This window comes from Drosophila elegans, unplaced genomic scaffold (genome assembly GCF_018152505.1).
Source record: "Drosophila elegans isolate 14027-0461.03 unplaced genomic scaffold, ASM1815250v1 contig_814, whole genome shotgun sequence".
NCBI classification, from domain to species: domain Eukaryota; kingdom Metazoa; phylum Arthropoda; class Insecta; order Diptera; family Drosophilidae; genus Drosophila; species Drosophila elegans.
The window spans coordinates 20,236,129-20,260,535 of NW_024546167.1; the positions used below are offsets into that span (position 1 = coordinate 20,236,129).

A 24,407-nucleotide genomic window follows, 5' to 3' on the forward strand; every position below is an offset into this window, starting at 1 on the left:
TGTAATTAGATTGGAGTTGATTAAGTTTAAAGCTATTGAATCATTTTGAAGAAATATAATAAAATTTTTTTTTTTAGCTTCAATGCTGTTTTATATTTATATTTATTTATTTATTTGGGCAAAATCTAGTTTTGCTTATATTTTATATTTACCTGTAGCTCAAAATAAACACAATTTCTACTTAGCATAAAAACAAAAACAAGTTGCAAAAAGAGCTTTCCCCATCACATCAAATTTACTATTTTTGGCACGCATTCGTATGCTTTTTCTGAACCTAACTTAATCATTAAGTATAGCCCCCAGGAAGATAACAAAAACAAGTCGAGTTCTCGATGCAATCAACAAGGTCCCAGGGATAAGTCGTTTTACATACTCCGTGCAAATTTTATTCCAGATTTTGTGGTTTTGTTCTTTTTTTTTTGAATATTTAAGAAAGGAATATAAAGAGAAATGTGGTCGTCTACCGACATTTCCATTTCTCGGAGGCCGCGGGCCATTGACATGACTCTCTGGTCTTTGGACTTATCCTGTTGGTTGGTCCTGTCGTTATGGACGCTGTCCTATCTTCTATCTACTATCTCAACAATTGTACGCACCGAGAAGAAATTGATTTATTTTTGTTTACGCCAAAACAGCAAAAAGTTTACCACAATTTCTGCTCCTCTTACCAGTTTGCCATCGGCCAAGTTTTTGTTGCCCTATTTCTGTCATTTTTTGCACACGCAAAAAATTTATTATTTAATTAACCATTTTACTTATGCTTCCTTATTAAAAAAAACGCACAGCCGCGTTCAATATATAAGTAGTTCTTAAACTATCCAAATTTTAAGTTATATATATTGGTTGTACTTGTAAATATTGATATTATATCCATTAAGATACTACTTTAGACTTAATGGGGTATTTATAAAAATCTTTATTTATAAATGGTAAGCCATTTTTTGTTTGAAGAAGATTGGAAAAAAAAAATTTTTTTTTATATATAAATTTTATTTTTTAATTTTAAACCACGTTGTTATTCTTATACAAAGTGCAGATTTTTAAGAAATTAAAGATCAAAGGTAAGAAAGAATTAGGATAATTTTAAACGAAAAGTCTTTTTCATTAAAGGTAAGTTTTTAAGTGCTTTAAAATGTCTTCTTTTCTGCGTATCTTTCTCTCTGTGCAGCCTTTTGTTATTCGCTCCTTGTGCGGAGTCGGGCTAATCCTAATGCTCTCTAATTACATTGGCCAGCAAGTCAACGCAGTCATGGCCAAGTTTTCCCCATTCTGTCTATTTGAGTTGGCCATGTCCGCTGTCTACTTTCCAGCCCGCTTATCATTTTTTAGCCCTGGCTTAAAGACACTCCTAATTATTGGCCCTCTGGCCAACAATTCGGCCATTGAACTGGCTCCTCTGGATTTCTCCTCTATTGTCGCCGATGAGCCGTGTTTATGAGGGTGCGACGACACCTGGCGACATCAATTAGGGGTCCAGGTATGGGAATGGAAAGCAGTGGTCTTACGGAATGAGAAACGGGGCTACGGGGTCGCCTTCTTCGGACCGAGAAATGTCAAGACGAGCGCACTTTTGCCTTGGAAAACACAGGGGATTGTGATTATACGGTTGGGAAAGGAAAGTATTGGCTGGGGTTTGTTCTAAATACTTGCCTTACTTCAACAAACATCTGCTCTTTAGCACTAGCTATCAGATTTTCGGCGAATGTCAAAAACAAATTTTTTAAAATTGATTGTAAAATATGTTTTTTAACCCTTGTCCTATTAATTAATGTCCAAATTAATTACATTTTTTATTTTTAATTTACTTTTTAATATTTATAAAATTACCCGGAATTAAACTGTAATTCTGCAATAAAAAGCCATTACTGTACATCAAAAAAAGATATAATAAGATCGCAAATTTCCACAAAGCAGAAAATATTTTCTTTTATTTCAAGGTATAATACATTTTTTTTTTAAGCACGCGATTGGCTTATTCAATCGAAACGGACCGTAATGTGAACGTCCCAGAATAATTTATGTTTGGCAAAGGTATATATATAATCATTATAAACGTTTCGGCGAAAAGCTCTTCGGTGTTTAGCGAATGAATTCAGAATCAGTTCTTTGGCATCTTTCGCACTCCGTGGTGCTACGGTCTCAAAATGTTTAAGATCGCCACGTATTTGGTGTATGCCTTTGTGGTGTCTAATCTGTACTGTATTGTTAAGTCCGAAAATAATACGGATTCAGTCTGTATCCTGAAGGATCCCCTAACTCAATGTGGAGCATTCTGCCACTCCTCACTACATCCTCTGTACGATCACATGGCCAATCTTCGAAAGCAATGGAAAACTATTAATGACACACTACATAAAAGCTGTGGCAAGTTAGACCAGTTGGACAGGGTCGAGGAGCTGAAGGCAGCAATAGAGCGAAAAATAGAGAGCCAGCATGCCGAGACAGTGGACACCATCTCCAAGGAGTTGCAGAGGAAATTTAGCCAGCAAGCGGCATTAGTGAAAACTGTGGAAACTCTACTATTAATTACACAAGAAAAACTATCTATATTGCAAAAAATCGATTCGCCGGAATCGCTTGAACTGATCGGGAACAAAGTCTTCTACATTGCTAACCATATTAAAGTACCATGGACCACTGCCAAAATTGCCTGTGAGCTGGAGAATTGTCGTCTTGCTACCTTTGATAACAGCGAGCAGTTTGAAGCCATTCAACCTAAACTCCGGAAAGGATTGGCCTACTGGATAGGAATCAACGATCGAGACAAAGAGGGCGAGTTCATTTCAGATGCTACTGGTAAGGCTCCCACATTTGTTAGGTGGAGTCAAGGAGAACCCAGCAATCAGGACGACGAGGATGACTGCGGGTACATCAGAAACAACATAATGGGCGTAGGAAGTTGTAATAGTATAATTCATTTTATTTGCGAAGATAATCTCCCTTAGCTAAATATACTTAAACAAAATAATATTATACTATACTATACTATACTATGCTATACTATACTATACTATTATATTATAAAAATTCCAACATGACAAAAGAAAGTTTCCACAAAAAACAAAACATTTTTAATACGCGCGTGGTTTGTTAAAGCGAAATGACCATAGGTATATTTCTAAGAATAATGTATTTTTGGCAAAGATAGGAATATAAATCATTAAAAAATGTTTTGTTAAAAAGCTCTTCGGCCTTTAGGGGAATTTTCTTGGGCAACTTTCGCCGTCCGTTGTTCCCCGCTCTCAATATGAAATACTTTTTTTTCTACGAAATACATTTTTTCAAGGGAAATTTATGTGTATTTCCAAAGACATTTAAGTTTGAAATCATCTTTTCCGCGAAACGGTTAAGTTCACAATCAAAACATAATTTAAATGGTTTTCCTAACAAATTTTACTTATTTTAGTTTTCAAAATTATTAAGAGCTACCTCTCGAAATCTATCCAAGGTCTAGAATATATTATTATGCATTTCGTGCACAAACATACGGCGTTCACATGTTTAACAAGCATTTATATTTATTTCCCCTGTATAAAGAATAATTTTTTCTCCGTTTGCGTCGTGGGAATTTATGAAGGGCCCTCGAAATGGCCTACGACTCCTCTGGCCGTGCCACCTTAACCCCACTTTGCACCTGGGGGTGGAAAAAGCTGCAAAAAAGAATCAGACGAGGCGAGCAAAATGGCGAGCAATAAAAATAATTGCAAATTTCGAAATTTAAGTGTAGGCGTGAGGCACGTTTAAAGTGGCCCCCCCTGAGCTCCCTTATCCATACCCCTAAATATGCTACCCATTTTTCCAACAATGGCCAACAAAAAAAAGGAAAGAAATGTTCAGCGCAGTGCAAAATCTGCGAATCGCGGTTTTCTTTTTTCACTTTCCCTCTGCTTGTGTGTGTTTTTTGTGTTTTACAATCTGTTTCGCAACTCACGTAAAATATAAGGTAATTTGTGGAAATTTGATGTTTATCGTAAATTGTTTTTTATTTGCACAATGTCACCATTTTGCGGTTTGCCAGCATCGTACACTCACACACACAGAAAGACATGCACACACGCAAGCAGACACACACATCGGTGGTCAGAGTTGGCAAGCAGTCAAAAAAAATCAAATTAAAAATAATTTAAACCAATACGGGGGTTTCTCACAGATCAAATACCCTGCATTTAACAGAGGTTAATTTGGATTTACAAAAAGGGATTTTTACTTGTGGAAAAATGTGTTAGCTTGGGCATTAAATATAAATTGCAATTAAAATCTTTATTGGTATCTTTTATACATTTTAATGCTCTATTGTTGGTTTTCAAAATAAAATTAAAAAAAGAACAGTATATATAAAAAAACCAATGGGATGGTTTTACATTTTACATTAAACTCTTTCTTATTTTACATTGGTTTCAAATTAGTGAAAAATATTATTTAATTTAATATAGTAAAAGAATATTCTGCATCCGAAAGCCCAACTCATTTTATACCCAAATGAGCCCATTGTTAGAGCATCATTCTTTTGAGCCAAAGCGTTTGTACCTTAATTGTGCGCCCCCAAAAAAAGAGGGGAACGATGGTAAATACAATTGTAAACATTTTTCAATTTACCTGCATGGTTGACACGGTTTTCCTCCTCCTTTTGTTTACTTCCCTTTTTATTGGGGTTTTCGGTGGACTTGATATTCTGTGCTTACTTGTAATACAAATGGCCCAATGAAGAGTGGCTAACAATACTAGAGCTGTGATCAGAAGAACTGTATCGAAATCCAATATCTGTACGTATTCAAGCATTTTGACCAAAGAAATAAGTGACAAAAAACAAAACGAATAACACAAATTTTGACAGAATTTTGCATGCCTAGCCCAATCAAAAGTTGTTGACAGAGTGTTTGGTTTAATTTTCATTTTATTTACTTTATAGTTATCGTATATTCTGTTTTACATTGTATAATATCGTATTATCATTACGCTCTAGGTTTACAGTTAAAATTAGTTTAATTTGTTTGGTTTCGCAATTAAAATGTGAGTAAAATGTTACAAACGCCAGGCGTTGAACATTTCCGTTGCTTCAGTTTTCTGTTTGAAGAACAGTTTTTAATAGTTTACACTTAGTTGGAGAGGAAATTATAACACGGACACCGACAAAATGGACTGTTAAACATAGTTGCAGACTTACACTTAAATGTTTATCGACTATTTTGATCTCATTTGGTTTTGGATTACAAATACATTTTGGCTTATGTCTAGGCGGATAGTGGAAAATTGTAAATGCGGTCTGAGTTTGTTTGGGCATTAAATATAAATTCCAAAGTAATAATATTGTATAATACAAAGTTTGAAGGATAATAGGAAATCAATTCTTACCAATTTTAAAGTATACAGTGAATGTAATTATACATTTTATGGCTATAACTAATATCTTACCCAGAGCCAAACAAACACCTTCACAAATCCATTTCTTATTTAGTATATTTTAATTTTCTTTGATCATATTTTAAACATATTATATTTTGAATTAAATGTTTGTTAACATAGATTTTCTATACTCTTTGGTTTACTCTTTTTATGTATTTACAATGTTCTTAAAATTTAATTATCCATTTAATTGATTTCTATTGCTGGGGGGGATTTCTGTGGGCGCAACTTTCGTTCAAAAATGTAAGTTAATTTATTTAACTAAATTTCCATGCATAAATTGTTGCGTAAACATTCTCGACAAAAAATACTGATGCCTTTCTCCTTTTCTGCATTCATATTTTACGTTGTTTTTTGTTTGCTAAACATCGAAATAAATGCTTCAATTATGTGGATTTATTACTTGAATATTTCATAACGGAGCTGAACAAGTATTGGATTAAAGATATTTCCCACTTGTTTATTTGCTTTGCTGTGCAATAAAGTATGCTGTGCTTTCCATTGTTTTCTCTACTATATCACTGAGTGCTAGAGGGTTTGGTTTTTAAATTGAAAACAAGAGAAAAATCTGTACAACTAAATGTTTTTACAACCCATTTTGATGGCTACAAATTTATTCGATTTCATTTACTGTCAGAGCTTAAAAAAAAAGAATGGCATGCGAATCAATATTTATGAAATTTTCATTCCAACCTCAAGTTGGGAGAAAGTTTTGTGAAAGTTCGTCTGATGATTTTTCGGTAATCACTTTTCACGAATGAAGGCGAAAAGTTAATAACAACCGAAAAAGTACACGTAATGAACTTTTCACACAATTTTTGTTTACAAAATCATTTTGGCATTTAAATTGAATTCGATTTTATGCCCGGTGATTATTCATTTTTTCCGGCTATTATGGCTTTTATTTAAAGATTTTTTTTCTTTTTGCTGAAAGATAGTTTTGCTATTTAAATGTTTTTATTTTGCGGCTTGTTGGTCGCTGTGTAAATATTTTTAAGTAAGCCTATATGTAAATGCAACTTACTTGGACTTATGACTGGCAGCGTTAAGTTTTGAAAGTTGGTTGCAGTTTCAGTGGCACGATTTAATGACTCCAACTCCATATCTACTATTTACAGATTTGCACAAGTAAATAAATTGATATTGTGTGCTCTGATTTCGCCAAATACTGAATGGCACTGAGGGCTTTGTGCAATGGCAAATTAATTTGCAAATTTACACAATCTAATTTTAGGTCATCGAGGGACCCAGACGCAGACGACCAATTGTTAATTTGTAATTACAATTTTTGCATTATTATTGCTCGTCGACAATGCGAACAATTGAAATTAGCAGCGCAATTAGTCGAACCGAGCAAACAAATATTCGTTCCAATTTAATGCCCCAATGGAGACAAAAGCTAATGAGAAGTCGAAAACTTTTGCCAACCTTTCCCCTTTTTTTTTTGCATTGCATTGTGTTGAAGTTTGATTTTTATTGGTCATGTTGATTTTGGCCGACTGGGTGGAAAAGCAATTAAATGAACATTTTGTCTCTTTTATTTTATTTAAACGAACACAACACATTTCCATTTTCTGCAAAACGGCTCTTAAAAAAATGGCATAGAAACCTCAAAAGGTGGCTTTTGTGTTTGGCTGTCGGTTTAACAATGATTTGACCAGAATATTATGGCGTTGTTTTTGCAGTTTGTCGCCACGGACCTCAACATTTTGGCCACATATTCAAAAAGAATGGAATACGTTATTATTTAAACATAAATGAAATATGCCACGCGTTAAATTAGAATTAATTAAAATAGTTTTAAGGTTTAGAAACTGCTTGAAATAGGAATGGAAAATAAATTGACAGTTTGAATAAGCCATATAAGTGATTTGAGCAATGATACTGTTGGAAATAGATGTACCATTAATTGAAATGCAAACAAATAATTATATTACTTTTCTTCAGAAAACCACATCAGTACTTATAGATTCAGATTAATTTAAATTGGTTTCCAGGTTATTTTCATGTTTTGCAAGATATATTTAATATAATCAATGTCAATTTAAAGTTATTATTTGGTTTTTTTTACTTTTATGTATTTCTGTATATTTTTCACATTTACAGCATTTTATTTCTGGGTTTTTTGGTCGAAATAGGCAAGTTTCTCTTGGTTTGCTTTTAAACTCGCATTGCCAGCATTTTTTACGCCACTTAAACAGCTAAACATTTTAATTTTTTTTTGCTTGTGTTTCTGTGAATTTTTTTTAGTTGTTATTTACCTACTTTAATGCTTATGTCAAAATGTATTTTGTTGCCATTTTTGTTGCGGGTTGTTGTCTCTTAGCTGGCAATTAGTTTAATTTGCCAAATCCTGTATTATATCCGCTGCAACGAGAGAAACAAAAATCGATTTGCGTTTAGTGCGTTTTAAGCTCATTAATAAATAATGGTGAAATATGCAATTTAAATTAATTAATGCGGGGTATGTTCCACTAAGCTATTAAGTTGTGGAAAAAAATAAGAGGTGAGTGTTTTTATTTTTGTATAATTTTATTTATCCCCCATTTTATTTGCGTTTGCGGATTGGGGTCAGACGAATGTTTACATTATATAGTATTTTTATATTTATAGAAATTCGCTCCAAATACATTTGCATTCAATCAGCATAATGCGATGCTGAATGGGCCGTGTATGTATTTATTTTATTTCAATGTGTCCTTAACTATACTCCATCTGCATTATATAGTATTCTATGCATTTGTATCCCATCGATATTGTGTGTGAGTTGAGGCGCGGTGAATGTTGCCATCTCGAAAACTCGGCTCAAATGCCAAAACCCTTCACATACGAAACGAGACGAGGTGAGACTTTTCGCAAAATATTCCCTTCTTTTTCGCTGATTTGAGGCGACACTTTATGCACATTGACTTGCCACTGACAATTGCGACTTTTGCATAAATACATTTTCTGCATTTTCCGAGTCAAGTGGTTGCGGAAAACTCCCGCTCGTCTCTCTGAAAACACACACAATAAAATACTTTTGAATGCGTTTCTGATGCATTCTGAATGCGTGGCGCGAAAGTGTATCTGCTCGAAAAGCCGCAATGCATTTTCCGCTCAGCTTTTTCCGGATTTCTGTTTTCTTCTTCTCTCTCTCTCTCTCTGCTCCCACGAAACTCAATTAACGCATTCAGGTTTCCTTTCACAAAATGTGACACGGTCGTTTGAGCTTTATGTTTGACCGCTTGTGTTGTTATGTTTCATTACCTAATAAACATTTTATGAGCCGGGGCAACTGACCAACTGGTCAAACAGAAAGACAGACAACGACCCAAATTGGTAAATTGTTTGAAAAGATGCATTACACGCTGCCCACCCGCCCATTTTCCTTTAACATCGGGTTTTTCCGTCCTCTTTTCACCATTTTCCGCCCGCCTTTCAGCAAACCATTTTGGCCAGGCCATAATTAACAGGCTGCAAAACGGCTCCAATGGGCTGGCAATGAGTTTGCCGTCCTTACTTTTATTTCTGGCCTTTTGTCGAGAGAAAAGGGTGAAGGTCTGGATTTGCTATCAAATGGGATTTGGCAACGATCAAGCATACATAGAAAAAACGTTTAATATTTTAAAAACCAATAAAAAACCAGATAAGAACACAGACAGTAAGCCTTAATGTTGAATATGTTATGAAAAAAAGGTTTTTCCACCTAATTCATAGCATTTAGAAGTGCAAGCATAGACTTCAGTTTTTTTTTATATATATATTTCTTTAAGTAATTGTATTGTGTTCGTTTTTCGTGAATCTTAAATATCATATATTTTTTAGACATATTGAAAAACGTTTAAGAATCTAAAAATAAAATTTAAAAAATAGATAAGAACGCATATAATACTATTTAACGAGCATATTTATTGAATATGCTCTAAAATGCATTTAAAACTGTAACTTTAATTACTTAATTATTTCCTTCAGTTATTGTATTGTATTGATTGTATATAATTTGTTTGGCATCTCAGTATTCATTAATTAATAAGTAAATGCTTTATATATATATCTTATAATATATATTTTCCCCAACTACAAGTTTCTAGAGTATCTTAAGATCGCTATGATTCAATTACGAGTCCACCCACTATGAAGTCGGTTAAAGTTGACCCCCGAAAGCATCCACTCTTGTTTTTCGTCCTTTTTGCCCAGCCCCAACCCCATCGTGATGATAGTCCGATGGCTTTTGTTGGCCCATAAAACATGTTTCCCCGGCAATAAGATGCGTTTCGCTGGCAGGATGTTACCTGTACTTTCCCCCGTTTTTGGGCTGCTCTTGTATTTATGCCTATGAATATTTCATTTAATTGAAGCGCATTCATTACCGACCACACACACAGCAAACAACCACCACGCCCCCCCTTTTCCCGCCCACGCCCATGGCGCCACACTTTTGGCGTTGTAATTAAAATAAATTTATTACGTAAAATGTTTTGCCAAAAAATTTGTCGAAAGTTGTGGCTTTGGCCCCATGGCGTAATAAATAATGTGGAAGGTAAGTGTGTGCGTGTGTGAGATTCTCTGTGTACGACTATCTGTGTGTGTGTCTGTGGACTATCTGTGTGAATGTATGTTTAATGATCTGTGTACTATTTGTTTTGCCACCGTTGCTGTACGGAAATTGATGCGGTTAATATGCTTCCAATTGTTAATTTTTGCATTTCGTTTTGTATTGCCAGAAGCCACAAAATCATATAAACCGAACAAAAAAAAAATCACGCTCAGGGAATGCAAATAGAAACCGAAAACAAAAAGCTAAATCTAATCAACAGGAATAACAAACCAACCAAGCGAACGACCAACAAATTTAATGGATAACCGAAAATTTATGATTACCTCTCTGATTCGGCAAACCAAATTTCTCTATATTTTCCTAATTATTGCATTGATTTTTAAGGAAGAAAAGAAATTTTGTTGGTTTTCAATCGCAAGCGAAAATTGTGATTAAACATCTTTAAGTGAATTTAAAATAAAACGACTGATTGTATTAATCACAGCAAAAACACTATTGTTTTGTAAATTCTTGAAATTTAAGCTACCAAATTCGCCTAATCGATGCCAGTGCTTTTAATGGCAATCGCACTTCTGTTTCTTTTCACAACCCAATCAAATCAACTTCAGCTCCATAGAAATTTAATCACTCAAACGCTGCCAGCTGAAATTCCCGGAATTTTCTACCGGACATCAACACCCTAACTAAGAGCAAATGATATCAGGAACAACACTAATTGAAATCCACGTTAAAAGCCAACTACGAAAACTACCTGAATTGAATCAAACGCAATGGGCTGCAATTCAATATGGCGACTAGAGTGAATCACTTGAAATAAAAATGTTTGGCATTGCGTACGCTCTGCGTGATTCGTATTGTATTTTAGAATAGACTCATGACTACACAGAAAAAAAAAAACAAACAAAAAATAAAAGAAAATAAATAAAAAATAACATTTTAAAATAATAAAATACAAAAGTAATAAAGGAAGTAAGACATATTCATATTATTAAAGTGTAAATGAAAATCTTCTTATAAATTCTTATACTAAAATCCGTGTTTGTATTATTTGTATATAAAGTGTCTTTTTATTTTTTTCATTAAATAATTTTAAAATTGCAAGTGACTAGCTCTATAATTTGTGAGTTGTTTGGAACTTGTTATTCTAGAAACATAAAATAAACCAAATAAAAGAAGTGATACTTATCTTAAGCTTTTTAAGACATTTATTATTATCACTATATTGTCGAGTATATCAAATTTTATGATCTTAATAACTACTTATCATTTTTCAATTACGCTTGCTAAATAATTTAAAGAAGTCGATTGAGGATGACAGCGTAAAATGCAAATCTATCTAATTATCAAACGATTATATCTTAGTTTTAGTATATAATAATGTGTTATACATATTTCAAACATTTTTTTTATCTGTTTTCCAGAGTAGTTGTTGATCCCGCAAATCGGCAATTGGATTGCGCAAATCTAGAAAACTCGCCAACTCGAAAGCATTGCATACTTTGCAGCGCTATTTCGGGCGTTGAAACAACAGCGAAATACTTGGCTTTTTCACTGTTCACTGTTTTTGCTCGATTCTTTTGTTGTGTTACCCATGGTACGGTCATCAAAGTCAAAAACGAGAGGGCAATATAGAGTGGTTGTTCTTGAAGTAAGGGTACGCCAACGGGTTAACAAAAGTCTGCGGAAGCCGGGGGTTTTTATTGCTTTAAACTGGCACTCGAGTTCCACTTGCAATTCAACTTGAGTCCTGGGCAAAAGGAGGTGGGTGAGCACAAAAGAAAAGTGAAGCAACTGCCGGGATCCTGAGCTCGTCTTCATTTGAAATCCTTAGCTGACACTACGACAACCCCTTTTACACTTTTAACTGCACCGATTTTGGATGCTTTTTTACTGCCCTTTATGACAGGGAATATTTACATTTGATTTCACATTTGCATGGCAGAAATTATGGGATTTCAGTTCTGTAAAAAAAACTGTGTTTTGGCTTGGTTTTAATAAAAACATTTAATTTAGTTTCAACTGAGTTCATAATGAATATCAGATAAATCAATGATGAATTAAAAATTAAAATAAACTAGGTATATTTTTCAAACAAAAATCGAATAATATAAACAAATATGCTTTTTTAAATAACGATATATTTTTCAACCAAAATCCTGTGACTGTTTATCTTAAAGCTGTATTTAATAGTTAGGCTGTACTGCAATTGTGTCTTATAAGAAAATAGATAAATGTTTAAACTTTGAAAACATGATAAATAATAAGAAATGAAATTAATTGAATTTGTGCTATTTTTACACACAGGTTTTTGCCTAAAATAAAATAAAAAATGCAAAAAATGTTTTCTTAATTAACAGAATTCAACCAAAATCCTTGTGACTACATATCGCTTTCCTGTCAGGAAAATAAAGGCTCAAAAGTTTCTTTATCAATGATCATTAAGGGTATTTGTGGCTTCGCTGCCACCGCAGCTGTTCATCCTTGCCACTTTTTCTTTTCGCCCATCTTGAGTTGGCATATTTTCGTTTTTTCGGCTCTGCTTTTGTTGCTTTGTGGCCAAAAATGCGGCAAAAAAGGGGGGGACAGAATGTGGGGGGTAAGGGAAGAAGTCGAGTCTTGGGCCATGGCTTTTGTTTTAATTGAAATGTTTTTGCTCCTCCGCTGGATGCTGCTGCAAACTGCAGCTGCTTCTCTTTTCTAAGCCGATTAGAAGCAGTTCATAATGTATACGGCTAAATATGAGAGCTGCCCAGGAAGTTTTCCCCTCTCAGAGGTTGGAAAACAATTGTTTTGGTCCACCCTGTGGAGTGGACCGCAATTGCCGCAGTCTCGCTCTGCCTTTGTCTGTCTGCTTTTCTAATTGAAGCAGTATTTACCAGATACCACGGCGTATGCGGAATATGCGATGGCATACGGGGCGTATGCGCAACGTAACGGTGCCAAGCGGATATCTTATGCATAACAACACAAAAATCACGCATACGCCATGTGTGTGTGTGGGAGAAAGCATACTAGAAAACCGCAGCCATTGCTGAAAGTAAATGCATAGACCATCTAAAGCACTCGCAATCGCAATCCTTTTTATGCATTCCATGTGGCATTGCGGCCGACAATGGAGAAAATCAATCAATTTCTGGTTCGTCGAGGTCGTGCGGTGAAGAATTCTATTGGGGAGCAGAGCAAAGATCAGGTTATCAATGGGAGCACGAAAGGGAAAGTATTCTCATCAAATCGATTAGATATTTGATAGATAGATAAATACGAGAAAAAATATTCTTAAGCTCTACAGAGTAAAGTAATCGCACTATGTTAATGTTAATTGCTTTAAAAATTCTGTTCTAATTGTCTTATTATTCAGTACTAGTATCATAATAAATTTTACGTTTAAAAAATTTTGTCAAAGTAAAAATAGATTTTTTGCATTTTTATACGCATGACAATATATTTAAAAAGTCAATTTTAAAAAGCTATAATGGTGTGTTAAGAAAATGTACTTCCATTAAAATTCTATTCTATATTTAATATTTCGGCAAATAAGTTTTCCATATAACAAAATAAATTTTTTATTTTATTTTTTTTAGCATAGAATAATATTCTGAACCAAAGATAGACAATTAAAACTTTGTTTTTATACCTCTTCTTCCCATCAATTCCCACTGTTTTATTTACTATTATTTTCCTTCCTATGAATGCCTGTTTCTGTTTTTATTTATTTGCGAAATGCATTTTTCCTGGTTCACTTCGTTTACAGCTGGCAGCGTTGTTTGATTTTGATTTTGTGAAATATATTCTGCTTCAGCATTTTACATTTTTAAATAGCGCTTTCCTTTTTTCTCCAGCGTATCCCTCTCTTTCTGTTTCACCATATTTCGTTTTGGTATTTTTCCAGTATTTTTACTTCCATATTTTTATTTTGATAGTTGTCGCTGCGAGCGATTTGTTGTTTTTCGGTAGAAAGAGGAGTGTTTTTAAGGGGGTTTTACAAACTGGGAGACAGACATTTATCTGTGTATGCTGCTGCATCCTGCTTCTGTTGCTGCCGCTGCTGCTGCATAAAAGGATATACAGATGCAAATTCTACACAGAAATTTAGATGGCTGAATGGAGATTGGTGGTGCTGTGTGTTTGAGGAGGGATAAAACGGGGCTCCTTGCCTTCCATTGTGGAAAACTCTATTTTATTTATCCGAGCAGCTTCAGCTCGGAGCATCAGCAAAACTCTTGGCCAAACATTTCCCAACACTTAAGTGCATAATCAATCAAACTGATTTCTTAGTCGCCTCAACCGATTTCGGATTTTCAGGCTACGGATTTGTGTCCGGATTGGATTTGTGAATGGATTATTTTCCCAATGAGATTTTCTTGTTGTTAGTCGTACAGTTTGTGCCGCAATAAACACATTTTTGGTAAAATGTACGAGATATTCAGAGCTCTCTTAAAATACTTCTGAATTGTGTGTCAATATGCTATCTCTTTACTTTTAATCGCCTTGTAATTATTTCGGTATGAGGAAAAAGGGAACTTAAAAAGGGTTAGAACCTGTTTAGCCTGTTTACTGATCTCAATTTGTATAAGGACTGTTTCTGCTAATCCTCAAAAATATATAAATGACTCAACCTATTAGCTACAAAATATATTAGATTCCTAACACAGATTAATTATTTAAAAGCCCAATCTAAAAAACCAATATATATCCTTGAAATTGATGAGTACTATCTTAATACTATTCGTGCATTTAATTTTAATTTTGTTTAAAATATCTTACAGATATTAAATTTTAATTTATTCTCAATTATTAAGAGCGCAACTTAAAAATTGTGTTCCTTCTATAAATTATAATTTTATTTTAATTTGTGGCTTGCAGGGCCAGAAAATATGAGGATACGTTGGATTTTTAAGTTAAAACCGTTTTGTTTTGGTTAGTTTAACTTCGATTTACTTAAGATTTTGACACAATACTTTGGGTATATCAAACATTAATAAAATCTTTTTTTTATTAAAAAAACTCACCCATTTGCTGTGGTGCCTTCGCCTGCTGCTGCAGGTCCTTACGCTGCGGTGGCAGAGGCGGTTGTTTTCCAGATTTCCTCAAAGTTCCATAGCGCTGGGCAGCTTGCAGCATTTCGTGGGGCGCCAACTGCTGCGTGGGACTGAAACTCTGCTGGCTGAGCGAACTAGTCACCGTGGGAATGTGCGGCGAGTAGCCACTGTAGTCGACCAAGCCACTGAATGCCGACGGTGGCCGCTCCACATAGATCTGCTGTGACTGAGCTGCGGCCATCTGGAGACGCCACAGTGACGCCTCCTGCGACAGATCCCTGGCATTACTGTAGTTGTTCTCGTTCGAATTGCTGCTCGACCCTGCAAATGACCACATTACCTTGAATAATTATGCGGGAACATTAGAGGGCAACTAATAGTAGTTAGTATAATTGTGCAGCCATGGCAAAAAGAAGGTGCCAAAAAAGGGTGCCAAGTGCGTCAGGTGTTTTGCAGTGGGTGAGAAAACTTGAAAGTCACAGTGGCTAATTGGAAAAACACGCACTAGCAAACACACATCTATATAATTATATATTTATCAGGAAATAATGCCTGGTCATTTTCATCAGGCAGCTGTCCGAAGAATATTATAACCCGCTTTGAACAGCAAAGTGTAAGGCTAACTTATATATTTGGATATCAGATAGGCAAACATAAATATTTTCATTTATATACAAATTACATAGCATTCATTCCGCTTAAGTAAATGAAAACAATTATATATTTGGACTTACTCAAAATATATGAAACATTTGTGTTTAAAATAGGACTCAACTTATTTGAAGTCTCTCCAGATAGACATATATAATAACTTTTGTTTATTTTAAAAAAACCATAGTAAATGTTTGATAATGCCATTAAAAGTGCAGCACGGATTTCAAATATTTTTGGGTGCTTTAAATTAAGTTCGACTATAGCTAGAAAAATCCGATTCAAAACCAATTTGCATTTGATAAGCAAACTCAAACTTTTTTACTAACTAAATTAGTTTCAAAAAATATTTAATAAATTCTTGTACACATACACAATTATTTATACTCATTGCAGTAAATCTAGAACTCAGGTTCCAAAAAAGTTCAAACCAAAAAAAAATTCACATATGTAAGAATTGTATTTCTAAAAAAAAAAGTTAAACAAAAACATTCACGACGAAATTTAAGGTAGAAAAAAATGTTGAAAAATTCGCTGTCTCCCGTTTGTTCATTGCCAAGATGTCGATGCTTTCATTTTGCGGAGACACGAGATGGTGGCGGCCACCAATTGCCGCGAACCGGTGACCAGAACATCCAGTTCACTCTTCATTCCGTACTTTTGCTTCCCATACTTGTTGATTAGGTATTCGAAAAAGGCCTGTATCGAAATGGAAAGCTGTGAGTTATCCCTTTTGCCATTTTCCTCACAGAGGGCCCGCCAATTTCCAGCATTTCTCTTGGCCCTTTGCAGTTCCTCCATGCCGTGCCACACCATGGCCTTGCCATCATCTTCGGCTATGATTTCGCCCTCAAAGTAGTTGGGATTGGGCACAAAAAAGGCCTCTTCGAAGCGCAAATTGCTGCGTATGATGGTGAGCAGATCCTTGGCATTGAACTCGTTGACCTTGTTGAAGAGCAGGATTTTCGGCTGTCGATTCGAGCGGGTTCTGGTGTAGAACCAATCGCGACAGGCCATCATGGACTCGAAAGTATCGGCACTATCCAGATAGACATTGAACATGTCATGGCGTATAAAATCGAATTGTCCCGGCTGTTCGTACTTCTCAATGCCACGACTTGCACCTGGAGTCAATAAGGTGGAGTTCTGATCCAAGCCCACCACGTACTCGGGCTTATGCCTTCTCAGAAAATCATATGCCAGCTGTATGCCCAAGGAACCATTCAATCTCATCGAGTAATTGGCCTTATTCATCAGCAGCTTGTTGTTCATATCACCCTCTATGTACTCGTTAAATGTGGGCACTCTATGCAGTTGTACGCCAATTTGCTTGGCCTTTTGGGCCAAGACTTCGCAGCATTCCGTTTGGCTAACGTTTGTAAAGATATTTGCCTCTGGTTTCATTATGGCCGCCTTTGCCCAGGCAATATCTCTCAGGGAGTTGCCCAAATTCGAACTCTGTTCCCAGCCCAAAGTGGTTATGCCAATGGTTTGGGCATGTGAGGCTATATTGGTTGCATCACTGGCACCTGCATTGCCCACCTCCAGAATGGCCACCTCCACTTTGTGTTGATCGAAAGCATGAAAAGCCATCACAGTCATTAGTTTGTTGTAAGAAGGCGGCGGTTTCATATTGACCAAATCGGTATTGATTTTCCAAAAGAGTTCCGTGAACTGAACATCGCTGAGGGGTTCGCCATCGATTCTTATTCGTTCGCTGGTCAAAAATAGATGTGGTGAGCAGAGTACCCCTGTTTTAACCCCATGACAACGCAGTATACTCTCCACTATGCCGCATGTGGAACCTCTTCCCTTCGAACCAGCTATTTGTATGACGGGTATGGCTTTCAGTTGCTTTTTCGTAAATCCCGTCTTTTCTAGGCATTCCAAAGTTTGCTCTATCACTGGATCCTTTTCTGCTCTTCTGCTTTTCGTTGTAGCTCTTCCTGAAATGGGTTCCAAAACCTGATAGCTATTCAGTTGCTTAATGGCATCTAGATAGGCCAAATGTTCTGGGCTTTTTTCCTCTTTTTCTTCAACTGCTGGTGGTGGTGGTGCTGCCGTTGTGGCTTCTTGAGTTGCAGAAGTGGCTTTTTGGGAGCCCAGTTTTTGCATTTTTTGAGCCTGCATGTCCTTGCCCGCCTGAATTTTAGCCTGCATCTCCTTTAGCCACTGATCCTGCTTCTTTTGCTGAGATCCTTGCATGTGATTCATCCAGTTTTTACGCTGCGATTCGGAAGAGGATTCCTTGAAGGAACCTGCATCTTCATTTTCCGGTTTTTTTGCCGTATTTTGCTGCCAAGAGGGTTGATTTCTGCTGGAATTAGCCAAATTTGTTGAGGAGTTTTCACAGGGCGCGCCAAAAGTGGGATTATTGCCTTGACTGAACTGGTTTTTTGGGGGACCTGAAGGTGGAGCACCCTTGTCAGCTGCCAATTTAGCTTTTCTCTGCATAGCCGGCGAAACCTTGGCCAGCCATTTGGCCCGCTGATCAGGAATACATGGTTGAACCGAGGTTGGTTTTTCCGAGTTTATATTGCTTAAGCCCAAAGGCTTAATCTTGACTTCCGCTGCTTGGGGTGGCTGAGATTGCTGTGGTGCTGAAGCTTGAGATTGTGATTGCGTTTGCGTTGGAGTTTGCTTTTTGACCAATTCTTTTATAGAAGAAGCCTGGGATGCCTTCATCGCTGGGGCCTTGAAACTCAGCTTGAAAAAGTTCTGGCTGGACTGAATTGTCCACTGAAGCGCCTTCAGGCGGGAATGTTGCCTTCGGTACATCAACGGCAGCAGCGAATACATTTCAATAGCTCTTACAAAATAATCCGTTTGTTGTGTCTTGCTATTAAGAGTGCTAGGTCATGAACTGCCAACAAAATGTATGAATTTTGATCATGGAAATTTTTTTGAAGGAACTATCTGTATTTGACTTGTGAGAATTTTTATCGGTTGGTTCGGCGGTAAAATAATCAAGTGTCAATCAATCGGACACATAAGGGAAAGGTATGGGGGCGTTTATTTCGGGGAAGGTGTATTTAATGAGTTATTTATTTGATTAAACATTGCTTTTGAATAATTATTTAAAAAATGTATCAAAAGGTATTTTTTTAAAATTATCTTTAGTTGCCCGAATTTTTTTAAAAAAGTATCGAAAGCTCTATTTTTCACTTGAATGTATATTATTATTTCTCTGTATTCTTTTAAAAATTAACAAAGCGGAAACACTTAAAATAATTTTTTAGAGTGAAGATACATTTTTAATGTACGTCTTTTAGCATTTAAATAATATCATTCTGACCTAGCAATTTTCAAGCATATTTTTCAGCACTCCAAAAACAGGATACTAACAAACAACTTGATTTAATTTTAACTAAGAATTTTCTCAGCTATTTTAACTTGAAACATTTTTAATAGTTCTTAGTATTCTTTAAAAAAATCTCAATTATTGTTATGAAGTTGTAATGTAATTGAAGTGTATTCATAAACATTAAATTCATATTTTTCTGACCCTAGAATGTTCTGGAACAATTTGCAAAAAAAGGTTTACTAAATGCCTTCAGATGTTTGAAAGCCAAAATAAATTTTGTAAAACGCGAAGAATTTTTGGTGACGGGATGTATATATGCAAGAATTTTATTAATTGAATTTAATTCCTCAACTTTTATAGGAACACAAAAGTAAAGTGCATTTTTAAATTCCAAGAGTTATTAGTTTCGAGGACAAAAATTTTCTGCATTTACCACTAATTAAAGAAAAAGCTTTGAAAATGGACACGCCACACCACACACCCCGTACAATTTTTAATTATTTCTCCGACATTGAAAACAATTTTAGAGTGCAACAACAATTAGTGTGGAGGAAACATCAACAGTAAAAATTGTTGTGTGGTGCAATTTTTATTTCGCTTATTTTGCGTGCTTTTTGTGCAAACGGTGCGTGGTTTTAGTTTATTTGCTCGTGTGGTGCGAAAGTTGCTCCTGTTGTTTAATATTTTTTTATTTCTTGTCGCTGGTAGATGGTAGCTGGAGTTACCTGTGATGGCTAGTGTTGTGGTTGTTGTTGCTGCCTTGGCATTGCGAGATGTTGTTGTTATGGTGGTTGCCAATGCTGTTGTTGTTGCCGCTGTTGCTGCGGTTACTTGGGATCTTTCCCTTTCTCTATTTCCATTTCCCAAATGACTGCGTTTCAGGGTGGTGGTGCAATTGTTGGTGTTGTTGTTGGTGGTGCTGTTGTTCGAGTGGTTGTTGTTGTTGTAGTTGTAGTTGTTGGTGGTGGTGGTGGTGTTGGCGATGGTGGGTTGGTTCGTTAAATTGGCGCGAGCTGGATGTTGCTGCTGCATTGGGCTTATGTTGCTGCTGCTGCTGCTGTTCCTGCCACTGATGTTGCATGTTGCTGGCGTCGCCTCAAGTGGTCCTGCTTTGGTTGCAACCACACACCAACAACGATATGTGTGTGTGTGTGGGATATATGAGAGTGTGTATGAGTGTATATGTGCGTGGGCAGAGAAATAGTAATTAAGTTGACGCTTGCCAAAAGGGAGACGCTAGGAAAGTGCAACAAAAGCCCGCGGAGCCCCACAATTAAAATGCATTCTTGAGGGCAAACACTTGGAGAAAAGTTCTGGCTTAAACAGAACCTGAATGAAATATTATACGTTGGTTTTTCATACCAATTTGACAACTACAAAATAAAATTGCTTAAAAAATAAACATGAATTAGGTAACCGCTCGGAGAAAAATTCATTTTTAATCATTGCAGACCTGAATGTTTTTAAAATACTTAATTGAATCATTATTTAATTAAACTTATAAGATTGATGAAACATTTGTTATTTAGTTGGTCGATCTTTGTATCTTTACTATTGTGTTGCTTTATATTTTTAATATCAAATCTTTAATATATTTTACGGAAAACATTTAAACCAAGTTTTCGCAGTGGGCTTCACCCCTTCATTTAATTTCAAACTTGTAGCTTTCCATTTAGGTGTGAATAGAGTTCCTTTCTCTATTGTTCAACACTTCTTTCGTTGAAAAACTCAGGTGGGCAGAGGTGAAAAATAAGGTGCAGAAATGCACTCGGGTTTGAGTTAAGTTCTCCGGCCTAATCGGATTAAAGACTCAGTGGTGACCTCTTAAAGGGGATTATTTAAGAAAATAATCTGTACAATCAAGTTTCCTAATTGCGTTAAATTTGTTTGTTACAGTTTTAAAGTCGATGCCAAGCTCGATGTCGATTTTGTACGCACTTTATCTGCTCATCTAAGCCATCTAGTCGCTTTTCCTGTTGCTAATTGCCTTTTGTCAGCTTTTTTGCTGGCGACTTGATAAAAAAATCTTAAGACTTCGACTTGCATCTTAAAGAAATAAAATGGATAAGAAATGACTTGGGAAAGCAAACTCTTAAAAAAAAAGAATGAATTGCAATGGTCAGTGCGTTTTAATTAACAAAATTCTGAAAAATTTAATGAGTTTTTCATTATGATCTATTTTTGTTTTCTTTAAACCAAATTTATGTAAAGCATTTACTTTTATATTTTTTTTAAAGTAAGCTATTTTTGAATTTTTAAGGCTTAGTTGAGAAATATTCTACTTGTTAATTCAAATACATTTTTTCAGACGGTCTAATTCAATGACATAAACGAAATTATAAATTGAAAACATCTTATATGATATTGAATTTCTATAAAATTTAATTTAATTTGTATTTGCTTTCATATATTGATATTAAGGCCTTAAATGTCTACTTTTTATATTTATTAATTATTTTTATTTAGACAACACAAATAAAATTTTATATCTGTGAATTTAAATCGTTTTGTTTCCACTAGTAAACTAAGTTTAATTGCTTCACTTTCAAATCAATTAGGGACACAAATCGGACATACTGGCCTTCTCAAATCTCTTGATCCGCCTTGTTGCCAATTAAAAACGGGGCAATGATACAGTGGTTATAACATCGAACGGACAATGCCCCAGCTCAAGGATAACGGTTTAATTCTCACTTAATTGGAATTACGATGGCAACATTTCAGCCGCTCCTGTTTCCGTTTCCGGTGGCGCTTTGCTTTTGCCGATTGGTGTCATTTCATTGGTTGCCAAGGCGAGCTGCTTATGCTGCTTATGCCCGACACCAAACAGCATGGAAAATCGGGGCGGGGAAATCGTGGGAAAATCGTGGACAGGGCGGCCAGTCGCTGCATTTGCATGAGTGGCTCGGTAAGTGGAGGAGCAGCCGCTCTAGATTGACATGAAATGCAATTACGGCCAAAATCTCCGGCCTGGGGAACTGGGGAACTGGAGAACAGGGACGCCGACGCCCCATCGAAATGGCCGCCATAAATCTGCGCCGAAAAATGTGTCGCTTAATCAAGACACACACGCCCACCGAAAACGTTCCAGAAACCCTCCGAAAAACCCAGCCCACAGCCCACAACCCACTTTTCTAGCCGCAGAGCCACGTCTCTTCATAAGTTGTCGCCTGGCTGAATCGGAATTTGTCCAGCTTCATACACTCAGCGAATTGGGAATTGTAAGAATTTATAGGAGGTAGGAGGAATAAAATTCTGTTTCTATAGCCATACAGGAGATTTCTTCGATAACTTGTAGGAAGTATTTCTATTCATAAATTTTCAAAAGAATTCCTAAGGTAACCTTGTTGTTATAGATTTTATTGCACTAATAACAACAATAATAACTTAATAATTTCTGTTAAAGTTTTAAGAATTATTTCTATACGTGAATTTCTGGTTGTCCCAAATATTATTTATAATTTATAGGGCACTACCTTCCTATTCTATGAAATACTTAAATAACTTGTAGAGTTATTTCTGATTGAATTATTTGGATTTATTTTATTTTTAATGTGGCCCAAGTTTTATGGATTTTAAGGAACCACCTTCCCTTCCCATACCATGCTAATGATAAATGAATAAAGGCTGATTATTTTTCTCTGTATGTACTCACACTCTCCGGTTCCTAGTCCGTGACCGTGTCCGTGTCCATGTCCGTGGGCATGTCCGGGTCCGCTTGCAGGTCCGTGGGAGCCCGGAGCCGCTGATGAGTTGGCGGCGGAGGGCAGCACTTGATAGCTGTCGCTGTCCACGCCGATGGCACTTGTCACATGATAGCCGTAGCCGTTCGAATGCGGATGCTGTCCGCCGGTTCCGTTGTTCCCGGAGCCGCTCCCTGCCACTCCCACTCCGGCGGAACCACTCACTCCGCCGTAGATTCCCAGGATGGCTTTGGGCTGTTGGTACTGGCCGTGGTTATTGTGGTGGTGCTGCTGCTGCTGCTGTTGCTGTTGCATATTCAGTTGCTCGTCGGGATCGTGGAGGGCGGTGAGGGTTAGTTCCCGCCCACTGCTAATGTCCTTGGAGTCCAGACTTCCAGTGGGGTAATAAGGGGGTGGTGGCAGTGGTGGCTGCTGCTGCTGCTGCTGTGATTGCTGTGCATCCTGACTCAGCGAAGGTCTCCGGCTTTCATCCAAATCAAGGTCGTACTCCTTGGCTACCGTAGATCCTGGATTTGCGGTGCTGTTCGAGATGCCTCCTCCTCCTCCTCCTCCTCCGCCTCCCGCCGAACCACTTTCCTTTTTGGAGGCGTGTCTCCGGCGGCAGCGACAAAAGGCGTAGAGCAGAGCCAGGAAAATGAGGAAGGAAAGCGAGGCAATGACGATGGCCACCAGGGCGGAGGTCGTCATGGAGGAGTTGTGCGGCATGTAGGATTTGCCAACTGAAACGGAGGATTATATGGACTTAGCTGGAGAATTTTCGGGTGCGATTTGCATAGCTAAATAGTGTGTTTCTCATTTAAAATTGTCAAGCCAATAAAAGGAATATCTAGCAATTGAGTTAAAAATTTCATATTGCAGGTATTATTATTAAATGCTACGTTTAATTAAGGTCCTATTTTGTCTAATTTGGTTAAAGTTCATTTTGAATAACTATTCTCTCAAGCATCAGATTTCGAAGTGGCATGTCTTAAAAGTCTTGTGGCTAAGTGCTCTAAAAAACTGCATTTAAAACTTGGTTTGTAATTTCGGGTCGATTTTTCGCAATTTTTATGATGTTACCCCTTTCTAAATTTCCAAAAAAATCGTCTTTGCAGAAAAGTGTCCAAAAACCTGCAGTTCTAAATCCATAACTTTTCTTCCTGGCCTCCGATTTCAAAGTGGTATACCTTTAAAGTCTTGTAGTTTAGGCCTCTAAAATTCTGCATTTAAATTTTGTTTTGAAATTTTGAGTTGTTATTTTTACGAAGCATCTCCTTAATCAATTTCCGAAAAATAGAATCCCTGAAAAGTGACCAAAAACTTACAGTGTTAATTCTATAACTATTCTCTCAAGCATCAGATTTCGAAGTGGCATGTCTTAAAAGTCTTGTGGCTAAGTGCTCTAAAAAACTGCATTTAAAACTTGGTTTGTAATTTCGGGTCGATTTTTCGCAATTTTTATGATGTTACCCCTTTCTAAATTTCCAAAAAAATCGTCTTTGCAGAAAAGTGTCCAAAAACCTGCAGTTCTAAATCCATAACTTTTCTTCCTGGCCTCCGATTTCAAAGTGGTATACCTTTAAAGTCTTGTAGTTTAGGCCTCTAAAATTCTGCATTTAAATTTTGTTTTGAAATTTTGAGTTGTTATTTTTACGAAGCATCTTCTTAATCAATTTCCGAAAAATAGAATCCCTGAAAAGTGACCAAAAACTTACAGTGTTAATTCTATAACTTTTCTTTCAAGCATTAGATTTCGAAGTGGCATGTCTTAAAAGTCTTGTGGCTAA

General features: G+C 36.3%; 3 protein-coding genes across 10 annotated transcripts in view; all 3 read right to left on the reverse strand.

Annotated features, from left to right (window-relative positions):
• The window catches only part of LOC108134731 (protein cappuccino), a 41,970-nt gene extending 37,266 nt beyond the window's left edge, over nucleotides 1-4,704 (reverse strand). For all 6 annotated transcript variants that reach the window (XM_017255144.2, XM_017255142.2, XM_017255138.2 and 3 more), the window contains exon 1: nucleotides 4,597-4,704. In XM_017255144.2, the coding sequence (XP_017110633.2) occupies nucleotides 4,597-4,602 (6 nt within the window). In that variant the 5' untranslated portion in view covers nucleotides 4,603-4,704. The remainder of the gene's footprint in view (nucleotides 1-4,596) is intronic.
• A 2,748-nt stretch (nucleotides 4,705-7,452) lies between these two features.
• The window catches only part of LOC108134724 (hemicentin-1), a 108,540-nt gene continuing 91,585 nt past the window's right edge, over nucleotides 7,453-24,407 (reverse strand). The window contains exons 7-10 of one of the 3 annotated variants that reach the window (XM_017255126.2): nucleotides 22,593-23,360; nucleotides 19,663-20,046; nucleotides 14,953-15,303; nucleotides 7,453-7,770 (exon numbers count right to left, since the gene is read on the reverse strand). In XM_017255126.2, the coding sequence (XP_017110615.1) occupies nucleotides 7,742-7,770; nucleotides 14,953-15,303; nucleotides 19,663-20,046; nucleotides 22,593-23,360 (1,532 nt within the window). In that variant the 3' untranslated portion in view covers nucleotides 7,453-7,741. Of the gene's footprint in view, nucleotides 7,771-14,952; nucleotides 15,304-19,662; nucleotides 20,047-22,592; nucleotides 23,361-24,407 lie in introns of those variants that run through there. The other 2 variants (XM_017255128.2, XM_017255129.2) reach the window with 2 other exon arrangements.
• LOC108134726 (folylpolyglutamate synthase) lies at nucleotides 16,004-18,614 on the reverse strand. Its single transcript, XM_017255130.2, has one exon. It carries the CDS (start codon nucleotides 18,430-18,432, stop codon nucleotides 16,183-16,185), a length of 2,250 nt encoding a protein of 749 aa, XP_017110619.1. The 5' UTR covers nucleotides 18,433-18,614; the 3' UTR covers nucleotides 16,004-16,182.

Excerpts from the sequence above, each read along its gene's own strand:
- LOC108134726 (XM_017255130.2), bottom strand. The coding sequence starts at position 18,432 with ATGTATTCGCTGCTGCCGTTGATGTACCGAAGGCAACATTCCCGCCTG.